Source organism: Scylla paramamosain, chromosome 27 (assembly GCF_035594125.1).
Source record: "Scylla paramamosain isolate STU-SP2022 chromosome 27, ASM3559412v1, whole genome shotgun sequence".
Classification (NCBI taxonomy): domain Eukaryota; kingdom Metazoa; phylum Arthropoda; class Malacostraca; order Decapoda; family Portunidae; genus Scylla; species Scylla paramamosain.
Window position 1 is genome coordinate 5,363,428 of NC_087177.1, and position 16,573 is coordinate 5,380,000.

The 16,573-nt window shown below is 44.8% G+C and overlaps 1 protein-coding gene across 4 annotated transcripts in view; it reads left to right on the forward strand.

The window, feature by feature from the left end:
• The window catches only part of LOC135114074 (small conductance calcium-activated potassium channel protein-like), a 157,293-nt gene that overhangs the window by 36,533 nt on the left and 104,187 nt on the right, over positions 1–16,573 (forward strand). For all 4 annotated transcript variants that reach the window (XM_064029754.1, XM_064029755.1, XM_064029753.1 and 1 more), the window contains exon 2: positions 4,555–4,896. In XM_064029754.1, the coding sequence (XP_063885824.1) occupies positions 4,594–4,896 (303 nt within the window). In that variant the 5' untranslated portion in view covers positions 4,555–4,593. The remainder of the gene's footprint in view (positions 1–4,554; positions 4,897–16,573) is intronic.

Here is a 16,573-nt window from a genome sequence, read left to right on the forward strand (position 1 = left end):
CTTCAATAGACAGAGTTCCTTTATAGAGGCGCAGGGTCAGTGAGGGAAGGGAGGGGAGGGAGGGGAGTAACAGGCAGAGTCATCAGTTAATATCAGAGGACTGTATCTAAAGACGTTTGTTGAGGGCGGATGAAGCGACCACTGTGAATCCCAACAAAAGAAAATGCTATAAAAAGTTACGCCAAACTTCAACCTTTTTTTTTCTAACCCTCGATAAAGAAATCACTGTGAATCTTCGGGAAAAGGGAAAGGTTACGAAGTTACTCCAAACTTAAAACTTTTACCTCTGTACGGGAGTGATAGCAACTTCTGATCGAGTCCTGCTACCACCAGTCCCAACGCGCAATCCCCAGACTCCATCCTCCCTTCCCTGCACCACTATTCCCGCCACTTATCACTCTCCATTCTCCTCCCTGTTTCCTCTTCTCCCTTTCTATCCATCATCCTACACATTCCCGCCGCTGTTTCTCCCTCACCGCCTTACATTAGTCCTTATCAAATCGTTCCGTCGACTCTGCCCATTTTCATCTGACCCTGACAAGTTCACGTTCACTGCGGGTCAACTTTCGCAACAGTTCATCTGACGGAAGAGACAGTGACGGACAGGCAGAGGGAAAAATACTGACGCGAGGGTTGATACGGGGAGGAAAAAACAAGCAGTCAGTCACAGCCAGGGACAGAGATAGAGTGACCTTGTAGTCCATGAAGCTCCCGATGGTCACTGCAACCTCGTTTTGCTTTCCCCGCCGTCACCAATACGAAACATGACTACAACATGTGCAGTTCTCGGGTACGCATGAAAAAGAGAGTTAAATGGAGAAAAATGAATAGCGAGACTTTTTTTTTGTTCATTCCCGCATGTCCACACCAGCGAACAGCCGCCCACTCCTTCCCTTTTTCCCCCGCCAATAGGGCCTATGACATGCCCCGCTACTCACAGTAATGGGGTCGCTTACATAAGACCGCCTCCCTTGGCCATATCCTCATGTCAATATTTATGTAGTGTAAAATAGAACCAATATAGACATGAGTGTGTATCACTTCGCCGCCGCCTCCTTGCCACGTCTGTTATCACCATGTCACATAATTATGTTCCCGCATGGCTACAGAGGAATACACAAAAGCTTTCTTAGTTTACTTCAATAAGAGCCTGATAAGGATATAAAAGTTTTGCCATAAAAATCTCCTCACACAAAAGGTTTCTCTCCATTCTGTATCGTATTCAGCTTTACCTTTCAGCACCAAATCTTTGTTAAGGCTTGAATGGACTATTTTCATTCATAAAATAAAAATACACATCTGGGGGATCGCGCCCGCCAGCCGCCCACCTGCGAGTCTGCTAATCAGATGCTTTCCTGCCGCTGCGTCACTCGTATTTTAAGCATTAAGGAGACAAAAGTAAGTTTCCACATAATTGTTGCTGCAGAAAAATTATTATTCCCCACGTTAGTGCCAGACATCCCCACCCACACTTGTTTATAAACACACGCGAACGGTAGCTTAGTGACTGAATCAGTACCTCCCTCCCACTCTCTTTTCCCTCTCCTCTCCTCTCCTCTCCTCTCCTCTCTCTCTCTCTCTCTCTCTCTCTCTCTCTCTCTCTCTCTCTCTCTCCACTCCTCTCTCCTCTCTCTCTGTTGCGGAAGGGCCTGCTTTCACGTGAACAATCCGTAATGCATTCAATACTTTACATAAATACACCCTACGCTCATCAGTTCATTCACCTGTAAGAGAGTCTACATAAATTTCGCAAAAAAATAAATCAAGCAGTGGTCTAATGAAGTGCCTGGGATTACTATTATTTATACGAGTATGTTGATATATATAGTCGTACATTCCTACACATCCAATTAATTACAGGCAAACTCTGTGCACCATCACTGGCAAAGCACTGCAGGCTGGAAGGGAGCGGCCGTCTGTAGCCACTGTAGATGTGGTGCGTAAAGAGTAAAACGATAAGACCTCTTGAAGCAGCGGATCTCTTACGCTGGGGGCTTAGCGGTGAGGCACGGTGAGGCGCGCCGTTATTAACTCTCCTTTGGTGGACTCAGCCGCGGTTCATCAACAAGGAGAGAAAGTTTGGTCGCATGGGACGCCCTCACTCACCCCAGAATCCCTAGACTGTGTGATGAGGCGCCTACGTGCTGGCTCGCGGCGCCCTAATGATTGTGGCGAGGAGCACCTACGCGGCGACTTTGGAGCTAACTACTGAAAGGGTCTGGACACGCTTATCATGAAATATTCTGTCGAACCCTGGCCTAATTCTCTCTCTCTCTCTCTCTAAGGGCCTCTATCAATCTTATCCACCAGACTCGGCACTGTGCCAAGCTCCATCAGCTAACTTCTCGTTCTTATCTGTCAGCCGCATATTTGATCTTGCTATACTACACTTGCTTGGTCCGAAAAAGTGCAGTTAAGTATTATTATCTTCCATCTTGTCACATATATACTTACTACATAGTCACTGGTCTGGTAACATTTCTAAACTTCCTCTCAACGTAATTGGAATTCTGTTAATCTGTTAGCGAGAGCATTGGAAAACATGTATTTGCGGTTAATTTGGTTTCAATGAATTGGTACTTTATTCCGCTACATTAGAACGAGTAGCATAATTGGACTGGTCTCTGTTCAGGACACTTCTTATGGTGCTCGCATTAAAGAAATAAATGGGTTCATCTTAAAAGAATATTCACTACCGAGTATTTCAATATGCCAGTCTTTCCTTGGCTTTGTATTTCATATCTAAAGTACTTGTGTAAATTAAATGTAGATAAAAAAATGTGTGTGTGTGTGTGTGTGTGTGTGGGTAGGTGGGTGTGTATTCTTTATTTGACCTATTCCATCTCCTCATGGTATCCGCGTTGGGCCATTACAGGTCCTATGTAAGCCAACGAGTCAAACGGACAAACAAAGACACACAAAGCATATGCCTCCGTCCTACAATGCCACACGCCATTCAACACAGCGCACCACACACGCTATTATCTCCATGTTCAATGCTACACATCCGCCGCCCACTGCGTTAAGCCGATTTGCTTCAGCACATTCAACGTTCAGCATGGGAAAGTTGTGAGAGGATCACGAGTGGTCTTAGCGAGGCTCTTGCAACATTGCGGCAAAATATAAATGTTGTGTCCCACTCACAGCCCCGAGGATTACAGCTTCATGGGACAATCCCGAGAAGCGATTGCTCGAAAAAAAATAAGCGAACTTCCCTTCTCCCTCAGCTGGCAGGTCATGCGCCGAGCCAGCAGGAAGTAGCACAGTCCTGCGAAGGATTCTGTACAAGGATGGACGCTGTGCTGTGATGGTAAGACGCAAGGCACTGGTAAATAAAAAGATGAGTCTACCAAAATATCCATCTATTACTGCGTCAACAAAAAATACTTCCATTGGTTTAGGAAAGGTACGCTTGGCTGCACTTAAGCCTTCACGCAAGACTGTGTTCAGGCATGACCTTCCATACATTGACCGGCGTTGGTCAGTCTAGCAAGGGATGGGAGGGGAGAGTAACTTTAGTGACAAAAGCAAGTCGGAGGAACACACACACACACACACACACACACACACACACCATTTTGAAACTCATACAGGATCTTATAACAATACACACCACACTGACATACAAACCGACTGTTAACTAATAAGACCTCAATTGGACATTAAATCGTCCTCCCACATTTAGTCCTCGTCCTCTCTCCTTCACTTCCTTTGCTCTAATAATAGATATCCACAGACAGATCCATCTCAACAAGCAAGCCTAAAAGAATCTAAAGCTACGCTGCTGATCGGGATAATGAGAATTCTACGCAGAGACATCAAAGAAGGAGTGTAATTCAATAATTCACGAACCTGAGATTTATAGCACCTTCGTAAACTGTCAAGGAAACATTCAATAAAAACACGATTCGGTTCCGTCAGTATCAGTCACAGGTATTTCTGTAGACTGACTCGCTCACTTCAAAGCGGCCTGCCACACTCCACATTCAGCGGCAGAAGCTCCAGGTGGTGATGATGAGTATCGTTAAAGTATCCCAGTGATTTGTGAATGGCGTGTATTTCCTGCTCTCCGTGGCTACTGGCACTGGTCGTTGTATGGATCAAGTAGAGTGTTCCGGGGCCATTAGGGAGCCAGAATAGGAGCGTGTGTTGGCGCATCCTTGTTAACACTTGCATTATAGGGTAACTTATGTTAATTGAAGACTCTCGACCGGAATTCTGGACACACGCGCCAAAAGCATAACGGCCCCAAAGAGCTTCAGGGAACTGCTGGAAGCCGTCAGTGAGAATAACCAATGTAACTGCCGTGGTATTATCTCGGTCATTACTGCCACCATTGTGTTCGCTGGTGATGTGCCACGGAGAGGCGATGGGCGGCGGTGAGCGGCGGTGTGGCGGTGATGACTAGCGATGGAAGGTGGCATTGATAGTGGAGGAGTCATGCAGCACAATAGGAGCGATGCACAATGCCGGCTGTAGTGAATAACACAGTCTAAGAGTGCTATAACAATGACGCGCCACATGTAACTAATGGTGACCTCTTCTCTTCCACAGCTACGCAAGCCTGTGTCCACCCTGTCCATCCCTGGGTCGATGAAGGGAGGCGCAGGCGGCGGAGGCGGGCGCAGCGTGGAGGGCGAGGACTCCGGCATAGCGCTGGTGGGCGTCCACTCCGAGTATCCACGTTACACCGAAGAGAAGGGCGGCTCAGGGGGAGGCAAGAACGCCTCCTTCAAGCTGCGCAACAAGCCTAACGTCGGCTACCGCCTCGGGCGACGCAAGGCGCTCTTCGAGAAGCGGAAGAGGATATCAGACTATGCCCTCGTCATGGGCATGGTTGGCATCATCGTCATGGTCATCGAGAACGAGCTATCCTCGGCCCACGTCTACGATAAGGTGAGTACCCCGCCTGCCATTCACGCCCTCCCACAAACATACACGTCTTTCTCATTTGCTACTCTTCCGTACACTATACAACCTGAACTCATGAAGCTTGAAGGTATGGCGAAGAACGCATATTGCAAACACTACTCCTCACGCCACATCGTCACCTGATCAAGTTCCTCCGCCTCGCGTCCTCTGATGTGCTCTTCTCTCCTTTGATGCCCTGCACTTTCTACCCCAGACCTTGCCATCAAACCTTCCCTGCCCTTCACACAACCTGCTCCCAGCACACCGCTTCCCTCAACATATCTTACGAAAAATGTCCCAACTCTGCACCGCTCCTTCTCGTCGCTCAGCCTTCTCTCCATCAGTGACTCATTCCGGTATCAGTAAACATGATCGGTCGGTCCCTCATCGCTATACTATCGGCCGAGCAATTTGTTGTCGATCGTGAATTATCGACCATCAAGTTCGTCGCTCCAGTTTTGTGGGAATGATTTCTCCAGAGAGTCGAGTTGGAAAGGTTGGATTCCGCCGCTAAATGGAGACTGCCTGCAGGTTACTCTTCCCCTCCATCCCCCAGCCGCGTCTCTCTACTGATTGCATTCCGCTCCTATCCTGCATGAGCCTGCCTGCCGCCAACATAGTCCCCTCCTTCATTCCCTTCCCATCCGACCTACACCGACCTACATCCTTCACCTTCCCTACGACTCATCTCCCTCATCCTTATCAGTAACCCCAATACTCCTTCATCCTCTCACTAATCCTGGTTCCTGTCGACTCTCCTTCCCTGTTTTTATCAAGCTTCTTTTCATTTTCTCCTCTTATAACCCAGTTCCATAATCTTGTCAACGCATCTGCTGACCAATCCCTCCCTCGCACGCACAGCACCACACACACAGGCCAGCTTTTTGCACCCTCCTATTTGGTGATGACGCAGAATATTATGTGTAACTCAGGAGAGTCTCGGTATCAGCACTTTACTTCATGAACTACAACTCTCTCTCTCTCTCTCTCCCTCTCTTTCCCTCTCTCTCTCTCTCTCTCTCTCTCTCTCTCTCTCTCTCTCTCTCTCTCTCTCTCTCTCTCTCTCTCTCTCTCTCTCTCTCTCTCTCTCTCTGTTTGAATATAATGTGTCTATTTAATTTAGCTAGACGACATCCTTTTCCATATTTTTTTGTTTATATTTGTTTTTACCATATCACGGCTTTTAATCTTTTCTTCTATCAGTTCTATTTAAATCTGTAACTCCATATTCACGAATTTTCTTCAACAGCTCCATATTTTCATTTACACTCAATTTAACTGTCATGGCTTTCAAAATTTTCTCCTATCATTCTCTTCTTCATAATCTACTTATTTACAAATTTTCTTCTCTCGTTCATTTTTTTTTTACTTAGGTATTTATTTATTTATTTACTTATTTATGTCTCAACATTATTCACTTTCAAGAAAATGAAATTTGCGCCTCATTATTTTCTTGAGTGTAGCAATGTCATCCACACCCGGACGGCATCAGGAGGCGCGTGGCGAGTCAATCTATAACCCAATGAATTTACAGGAGAAATTAGTGACCTGCTTCGATAACGGCCCCTCTTTAGGACGAGAATCCTTTAAATCACCGCAATTATGGACTCCCACTTCCTAATGCTAGGTGATTATGTTTTTCTGAGTGTGTAAATAATGTTTTATATGAGAACACTTATTCCTCTCCCGTGTCTGAGCGCTGGCGAGTCGCGCATTTTCCGTCTGTTCGAAAAAAATGTAGTTTAAATGATGACTGTTATTATTACGAGATTGGACATTAATTTCTTCCTTCTATTTCCAAGTATCTTTCTCGGGTAGGCTTTTTTTTTTCTGTTCTTCTCGTCCTTCTTTCTTTTCTCCGTCTTTTTCTTCTCACCTTTCTTCCTTTCCTTTTCTTCTCGTCCAGCTTTCATTCCTGTCCGTTTTTTCATCTTTTCTTCTCGTCTTCTTTCCTTTTCATCTTATTCCGTTGCTCTTTTCATTCCTTCCCTCCTTCCTGCATTTTTCTTCACGTCCTCGCTTCTTTCCTTTCCTTCCATCTCTCCTATCCTTCCCCTCTTCTTTTTTTTTTCCATATTCCTCCTTCCTTTGCTGTCTTTTCTCCTTCCTTCCTTTCTTTCTCTTATTCCTCCATTCTTAGTTCTCCAATCCTTCTTCTTCCATCTTTATTTTTTACCTCCGTTGCTCTTTTCATACTTCCCTCCTCCTCCTTCCTCCACGCAAGCAGTCGCCCAGCATTTTCTTCAAAGCACCTCACCGCCACACCACCGCCACGCCTGTTAGCTTCGGGGTCTGCGTAACATTCCCTCTGTTGGAGTTTTAGTGTTAAGAAATGTCACATACGTCTCCAGCTTCTCTCTCGTCTTGACATTACTTTGTGACATTTCAGTTCTTTCATTTTCTCTGTCTGCCGTTCGTCTGTTTGTCAGTCTGTCGGTTTGTCTATACATGCCTGTCTGGCTGCGTCTATTTTTGTCTATTTGTCTCTCATCGTGTCTATCGTGTGTCTGTCATTAAATGTTTGTCTACCAATTCCTCTCTCTCTCTCTCTCTCTCTCTCTCTCTCTCTCTCTCTCTCTCTCTCTCTCTCTCTCTCTCTCTCTCTCTCTCTCTCTCTCTCTCTCTCTGACAACTCAGCCACTCTCGGTACTGTAGTAATTTCATTTCCTCGCTCCGTATTTTCTTCAAAGAACTTTTTTCTCTGATTTTCTCACCGGCTCTTCACACTCTCCTGCCTCCTCTTTGAACCAAACACTTGCCCCCCAACCTATCCCTCCTCCACGGCCCTCTTCCATCGCCTTTGCCAGTCTGTCTATCTGTCCTATCCACCTCCCTCTCACACAGCCCTCTTCCAGCGCTTTTCCCCGTATGTGGATCTATCTTTTTTTTCCTTCACTGCCTTCTTCCCACTCCTTTCCCCGTCTGTCTACCTATCCCCTTCTTCTTCTCCACCATCTCTTACCATTCCTCTCCTTCCTTCTTTCATCTCAACTGCTCTCCTTTCTCTCCATTCTCCATTCCCTTCCACTTTGTATCTATCCTTCTTTTCCGACTCCTTCTCCTCCTCCTCCTCCGCCTCACGCGTGGGAAGTCTGCCCTCCCAAGCAGGTGGGAATCGCCGGCCCACACAACAGCAGAGTGGCCGCTTTCTGTCGCCTCTTGCCTGACGCACTCTTAAATTGTCTGGGATGCTCTCTCTCTCTCTCTCTCTCTCTCTCTCTCTCTCTCTCTCTCTCTCTCTCTCTCTCTCTCTCTCTCTCTCTCTCTCTCTCTCTCGATGACATGCATTTTATAACAGTTCACGTTCACGGAACAGAATTTTCGGAGGCTGCCACCAATGACCTGGGATTAAAGACCTGCCGGGGGATAATGGCGGATGAGGATTGGAGGTATTCGTCTCCCGTTGTCTGGATGTTGAGTCGTGGTGGCGAGGTCATGGTGGCGGGGGCGGGATGGCGGGCGCGGGATGGCGGGGGCGGGGTGGTGGGGTGGCAGGTCGGTGGCCTCACGTTCCCTCTTTACAATGATTCCTCTCCCCTCGTTTGGACTTATTACTTAGGAGCATGGGTCCCTCGGGTGGCTTGTGCGGCTATGGCGGTGGAGGCTGTGGCGGTTATGCAGGCTTAGTGCGGCTCCCAAAGTCTGTCTACACGGCGGCGCGGATTCTTGCAAGTGTAATACGCCGCGGTTTCCAAAGCTCCAAAATGTACATAGATATAATAACATATTTCCACCCCCACGTTATGCTCCCATTTCCTGAACTTTCTGGTGTTATGATTACAGTTTTCTTTTTTTTTTTTTTTTTTTTTAATATCACGCTCCGCCGCGAAGAAAAACCCTCAGTACGTCCTGGAAAAGTCAAGCTCTTCCTACACTGCTACTCACGATTTCCTATTTGTTCTTCACGGGAAGATGAAGAAGTGGAGAGTAGTTTTCTAGGGTTATGTAGGTTGTTTGTCCGATGTGGAAGAATAGGACGAGAGAAAAGTGAGATAGTGGAGGGAGGAAAATTAATGAGCGGTGAGGCAAGGCTAATGGGAAAACGGAAAGAAGGAAGGAGTACAATGAGAACGCTGGGGAGGGGGAGGAGAGGAGGAGGAGGTGGTGAATGTAGATAGATAGATATGATCACTTCGTCTTGGGGACAACCTCTTCCCTCATTCCGATACTATATTGCAGCGATGAGGCTAACGACAGAATTCTTCAAAATCTGCAAGTAAAACGGAGAATGATTTATCTTTCCCTTTTAAAATACAAAGAAAATGCATCCTTGGCAGTTTTATTTTAGATTTTTTTTTTTTCGTGTTCAGCATACAAAACCTTGGAAAAAAAAAAAAAACTGTCTATACGTTTCTTTAATAAACGATGCTTTACGAGTAAGGTGTATGACCTTGTCGAGTCTAATCCCGCCACGCTGAGCCCGTGATGCCAACAACACAAGGTCGAGTTTAGCGAAAGAGAAAAATGTGCATTTCTATTTTAAGAAAGGGGTACGCTCCCAGCCAACCACATTGCCCCAGTGCCGCGGGTCCCTTCAACTCTTGTTTTCGTCTTCAATGTTTTGGCCATAAGTCACACTCGCAGCTCCCGCCGACAATAAAGTGAAGAAAAAAAGTAAACACAGCATCGTCTTAACGTCTGTATTCTCCTCTCTCCCTCTTCCGTTCCTCCTCCTCTTGCTCCTCCTCCTGCATTTCCTCCTCCTCCCGCTTCTCCTACTCCTCCTCCTCCCCCTCCTTCTCCTGTACCTCTTTCTCCCCATCTATCTTCTCTTCTCTCCTATTTCCCCTTCCTTTCTCCCCCCTTCTTTTTCTTGTTCTCCTATTACTCTTTCTCCCCTTCTATCTCCTCTTCTCTCCTATTCATCATCTTCCACCTCCTCCCCCTCTTTCTCCTGTTATCCCGTTCTTCTTTCTCTCCCTTCATATCCTTCTCTCTCTTGTTCCTCATCTTCCTCCTCCCCCCCTCTCTCTCTCTTGTTCTCCTATTTCTCTTTCTCCTCCTTCATCTCTTCCTCTCTCCATTCCTCCTCCTTCACACTCCCACGTACAGTATTTCTCCTCAAACGCATTGCTCCTCTCTCTCTCTCTCTCTCTCTCTCTCTCCTCTCTCTCTCTCTCTCTCTCTCTCTCTCTCTCTCTCTCTCTCTCCTTCCTTACGCGCACTTCCACCAGGTAACTCGCAAGCCAGTTAGCACCGAATTCAGTTACAGGTCTCGCGAGCACCGTTCCCACCACCGCTATGTAAACGACAAATTTCCACTCTTGTAAAAAGCCTTCTGGGACGAAATTAGAATACATTAATGCTTGGAAACACAACACTGAATTTATATTTGCACTCGTTTACTTAGTTTACATGCGTTTCTTCAATTTCTTACGTTAATTTTTTTTTCCACGAAAGCAATGATCAGGAAACATAATTTATTTGAAAACTGAGCAACACTTATTCCTTTGTTCACCTCTGTATTTATTCCCTTCGTTTACTTTTCATCACGGTGTCAGTACACACACACACACACACACACACACACACACACACACACACACACACACACTACCATTCCCTTCACTCTTTAAATCCCCCCTCATGACAAGAGACACTCGTCAGAGCCACAAAACAATAAACCACGGAAAATCATGTAGCACCTTGGGTTGTGATTCCTAAGTGAGCTCGTCCATCTGGCTCCCTACTCAGGCAGACACCATAAAATTAACTAAGCAAGGGAAGATGATGGTACAGTAATTTTGTGACGACCTTCAGAGATCGCTACCACCATCAGTAAACCATCATACAGATAAACTATTTGCCGCTCAGTAGGTCTTTTTGTTCTGGTGTGTGAGAATATTAAGTTACGCATTTTCTTATACTAACCAAATAACGAGGAGAAAACAACTTATTGTGAATTACAGGTAGTTTTAATTGAATGCTATGACATACGGGATAAATACGGTATCTCACAGAATTTGTGTTTGCAAGTCATTTTATCGTGCTCTAAATTAGGTACACCCTATCATTTACTCGTTTTTTTTTTCTAGTATACCATTAATCGTACTATAATATATAAAGAGATCAAATTTTTCACTTCCGCCAAAAACTATCACTTTCGTCCCAATAAGTTCGGATTCCAATTGTCGCAAATGAATTTCGCATCTGAAAAACGACTTTCTTTTATCAATCTCACATTACAAATCTTTCATTGAACTCCTCTCTCTCTCTCTCTCTCTCTCTCTCTCTCTCTCTCTCTCTCTCTCTCTCTCTCTCTCTCTCTCTCTCTCTCTCTCTCTCTCTCTCTCAAATGAGGACGTTCCCGCCACACACGAGGCTCTTTTGTCAGGTTTACCATCAGAACACACCAACACTTAGCTACTTCTGCAACACACTCCTGGCAATACACCACCCATATCACTAAAAACTTCCTCTACCTCATCTTTCTCATCCTCTGCGTTACTCCTTGTTTTCTTCCTTCCCCACACCGTGTTTCGCCCCTTTCTATCACACAAGTTTGGCATTCGAGCATAAAATGTGAAACAGGCCATTCCCCGCTGCTCCAATCATTCTTTACGTCGCGCTTCGTGGCTACGACCGGGAGGGACGAGATGGAGGTGACAGTCCGAGAGTTTCATGCTCAGACTCCCACGGCTGGTCAGGGGAAAATGTAGTAGAAGTACGAAACTTCTGCAACAAACCTTGGAGTAACATCTGGGATAAACAAGTGAAGTGCGTCCAGCGAGCGAGGGGGATACTCAGTAAAGAAATATGTAAACTAACCTTGTATCTGAAAAAAAAGAAGAAAAAATGGAGTAATACGAGTAGCATGTGATCAGGGATGCGATTCTTTTAAAAGGCAAATGCGTGCTTAACAAAGTACCATTATTTCTCTTTTTTCATTAGCGTAAGTCGGATTACACTGGCCTGGTTCAAAAGCGCCATATCTCTGGAGAGGATGAAAGAAGAATCCCGAATTGGAAATATGTTCCTGCTGGTAATGCATTTGAGAGAGAGAGAGAGAGAGAGAGAGAGAGAGAGAGAGAGAGAGAGAGAGAGAGAGAGAGAGAGAGAGAGAGAGAGAATTACCACATCACATCCTCCTCCCAACATATCACGCTACCACCACCACTACCACTACACCGCCACCAAACCACTAACGACCTTCAACACAACACACCAGTAACAACCTTCACTCACCACAACTAATCCACTCGTAAATCAACAACCACCACATTAACCTCATCACAACCTTTTAGCAACATAGAAAAAAACTTAACTAACACAGACACAAACAAACCCTCATGCCACCAACATGCACAAAAACTACGCCTTTTCTTCACTTGTTATCAATAGTTACTACTATTTGCCTCCCTCCCAAACACTAGCCCTCCCATTACAATATTTCGGTCAGTACGTATCATGTCCAATGAGAGGCGAAGCGTGGCCACTGCCGAGGGTCACACTGTGGTAAATGGTAAATACGTTTGCGTGACGAGGCTCGGGAAGAGAATCTAAATGCATAGGAACGTCCACCGATCCTCAAAGGTTCCAATGTCGCAGGTTTTCAAGTTCCGATGTCCTTGGTTTTTATTTATTTATTTATTTATTCATTTTTAAGCCTGTTGGACTTTTTTTTTGGGGGGAGGGATATATCACGTAGAATCCAACTCTCTCTCTCTCTCTCTCTCTCTCTCTCTCTCTCTCTCTCTCTCTCTCTCTCTCTCTCTCTCTCTCTCTCTCTCTCTCTTTCATCCGCTTTTCAAATGCATAAATTTACGGCTGATTGACCAAACGAACCGATGAATTTAAAATTTATAGCATTTTTTTTATTTATTATTTTAAGAGCTCCAAAAAACAGTAACGCAGAAGAGCTGGCCAGTTGTCGTAATAACATACGTATATACATATTTAATGGGACGGTGATGACACTAGTAGTAGCAACAGCAGCAGCAGCAGTAGTAGTAGTAGTAGTAGTAGTAGTATTAGTAGTAGTAGTAGTAGCACCATCAACACTATACACGATGAACGATAACACCTAAACAGTAGCAAAAATAGTAGTACGGTAAAATCTCTCTCATCCGGCATTCGAGTATCCGGCAGCTTCAAGTATCCGGCACATTTTTCCCCGAGCCTTAAAATCAATAAAAAATCAATGTGTACTCATAAAATCGATTAAAATTCCCGCGCGAGGCATACTTTGTCCCCTCGCCACCAGAGCGCACTGCTTCGCGCCACCCGCGGCCCACTGCACTGTGTCTACTCAGTGACTCAGTCCCGCGTGTGCACTGTTTATCGCCTGACGCCTTCATCATGCCTAAAGTTGTAGAAAAGAGGAAGCGTGTTGTGTTTACACTTAAGCAGCTGATCAGATCAGCTGCTGATTAAGATCAGGTGATCTTTGTTATGGTAAGATGCCTGAGTGTAGGGTGGTGATTGTGGACATAATTTCACTTCTATTCAAGTATCCGGCAATATTCAAGTATCCGGCATGTCGGCGGTCCCGTTGATGCCGGATAAAAGGGATTTTACTGTGCCAGTAACGACCAGGACAGGAGCAGACACCACCATGGAAGCAGCGGCGGGACGATGGCAGCTGCACCCAGATGCACCATTCATAACGCGCTACCAATGTCAATGTGTAATGGGGAACAGCATTACGTCTCTTTCACGGCCTGTCGCAGCTTATTCACGACTCCCACTTGCACCCAACAGAGCAGCGCTACTCACATTAACGGCCGCTGAACGATGTGTTTGGGAGAGGAGACAAGAGCGAGTTTGGGTGAGGGTTAAGTGACAACAGAGCAACTTGTAAAGGAAAGTATTGGAAACTCTTTTGCCAGGATTCCAGGGTGTAGTAGTAGAGTATTGAGTAACACTTTCAATCCAGGAGAGACGCAAATAAATCGCCCCCACAGTCTAGCCAATTGTCTCTCGGTGGTTTGGTGGTAATTGCGTGAGAAGGGAAGGCACGTGTGGCTCAAAGTAACACAAAGGTATACAAAAACAAAGGACATGAAATGATAGAAATAGATAAATAAATAAATATATAGATAAGAGACATGCATTAGTATACCAGCTGGCTCTTATAATAATGTTTTTCGACAAGTTAAACTATGTAATCTATAGTAAGAGATAGGCTGAACTATTTAATTTAAAGTAAAAAAAAATAATTTAAAGTAAAAAAAACAAAAGTAGCTAAACTATTTAATCTAAAGAGAGAAAAGTTGGACAGTAAATGCAAAAGCTGATAGTGAAGAAGCGATACACTGTATTTTTTTATACTAAAGGGTCAACAAATTTCCCTCCCTGTGTATATTTTCATAGCAGGTTAGAACTGAAAAAGCGACGTGGCAAAGGTACGTGATGTCCTTCCCCTTAGCTTACGTAAATATTAAACAGACCTATCATATTTCTGGCATGAATTTAGCGGAAAATTATGGGAACTAAATATTTACTGTTGATATACATTTTTGTGTGTGATGCGGAAGTAAAACAAACTCGGTTATTAGTTTCTTTTCCCCCCCACCCTCCCCTCCCGCGTGTAATAGACCGGTGAGAGAATATTAATACCTGTCAACATGCCTACCAAAATACATACACACACACACACACACGTTCACGACCCTTGCACCACATTTCACAAACATTTGCTTAATAGGAACATTTGTATCACAGGCAAACAATACCAGTCCAATACACCTTTATAAAAAAACATGATTACCGTCACACGTTACAAAGAACAAAACACTCAACCAGCGAAGTATCCACACTAATCTACACCCAAACGAGGAGAAACAAGTGAAGCCAGCAGATAAGCGTTCACCTGAGACTCCAATTAGCTCAGGTGTTAACACGGCAATAAACTATTTCCTTTGCAGAGGCTCTTGAAACCACCGCCTCATTAGCACCACCACTCAAGTTCCCCCCTCTTCCTCCTCCTCCTCCTCCTCTATTCACCATATTCTCAGCAAACTGTATTATTAGGCGACATTCACCGCTTATTAGGCGACGGAAAGTGTCCCGCGCTTCATTAGTGGGAGTTACGGCCGCCACCACAAGGACACCGGAATCAGATTTGCTAGCGGCGCCCGGGGACAAAGAGGCGAGGCGCTGAGGGTGACAGTGGGGAGAGTTTGTAGAGGGAAGGAGCAGAGGGGGGAAGCGTGTGCGGTGGAATGTGGTGAGGTGCAGCTGAGAAGGAAATGGTGAAATGTGTGAAGTCTGTAGAGTGGTAGAAATGTGGGGATGGAATGTGTTGGGGGAGATGTGTTTTGATGTGTATGCGGTTGTGTTGCGGTGTGATGAGGTGTGATGAGTGTATTTTAGTGTGGTGTAGTATGGTGTGGTTTGTTTTTGGTGTGCTGTGGTGTGATTTGTGGTATAATGGGTGTGATATGAGATGAGATGGGAGGTCTTGACTGGATGGAGTGGCATAGACTTTCAGCTGCTAGAGAGGAGCGGTGGAGAGGAGTGAAGATTGAAAAATGCCTTTAGACTGCACAGGTGTCATGGAGGCTGAAGACGATGATGATGATGTAATATAGCAGAAGAGTTTTTAAGCATGTAATGTGTTATGCTTCTTAGACTAACCTCGAGTTCACTGGTGTTGCCCAAACTACTTGAAAGCGAGGCTCCGTGAGGCTTAACTATGTATATATATTGAGATTTATGTAGCAGCCCGGAATTTTTTACCGAAACTTTCTGATATGCAGGTAAACTTAATTTTCATAAGGAGAGATAAGATGAGGATAAAAATCTGGTTAAGTTTCCTCTCTGTGAACTTCTGCCCCCTAATGAGAATATTAATCTGTGCTTACAATATCTGAAAATTTATCAAGCAACAAGAAACTTTACATCATCGACCTTCACGTGACCAAGGAACTTCACTTTCACGAGAAGGGATAAGATAGAAAAAAAATATATGGTCAACTTTGCTCCTTGTGAAGTTTTGTTCTTTATGAGAATATTCATAAGGGAACTGAGGACGCCTACAGCCTTCCCTTGTGTAGCGGCACGAGGAGAGAAGGAGACGAAGTATGTTATGAAATGTCACTTTTCTTTGGGTTGTTGTTGTTAACGTGGCACTACTTGTTTCGGCTGCCTTGTAGTTAGCTATGATCGTCTTAGTTGCATAGTAAGTAGTTAAAGTACTTATTGTTTTGGCTTCATAGTAGTTGCAATAATGATTGTCTTAGCTTCATAGTAAGTAGTTGCTTGGTTTCACAGTTGTTGCAGTAGTAGTTGCAGTAGTGATTGTTAACTTCATAATAGTTGCAGTAGTTGATTATCTTGGTTTCATAATAGTTGTAGTAGTGATTGTCTTGAAAGCACAGTAGTTGCAGTAGTGATTCTTCTAGACGTATAGTTGTTGCAGCAGTGAGTGGTCTCGGTTTTATAGAAGTTGCAGTAATGATTGTCTTGAAAACATAGTTGTTGCAGTAGAGTGACTGTCTTGGTTTCATAGCAATTGCAGGAGTGACTGTCTTGAACGCATAGCAGTAGTGTTTCCTTCCTGCCACCCACGGTTAAGGGGAAAGAAAGGTGGGGAGGAGCCTTTGCTTTTTACTATATTGCATCTCTTACTTTAAATTAGATAGTGCATTTTGTCAGTTTTATCACAAATTGCCTCGTAGGGCGAACCTGTTTGCTGCTGTTTGTGCTTCCTTTATGTTCC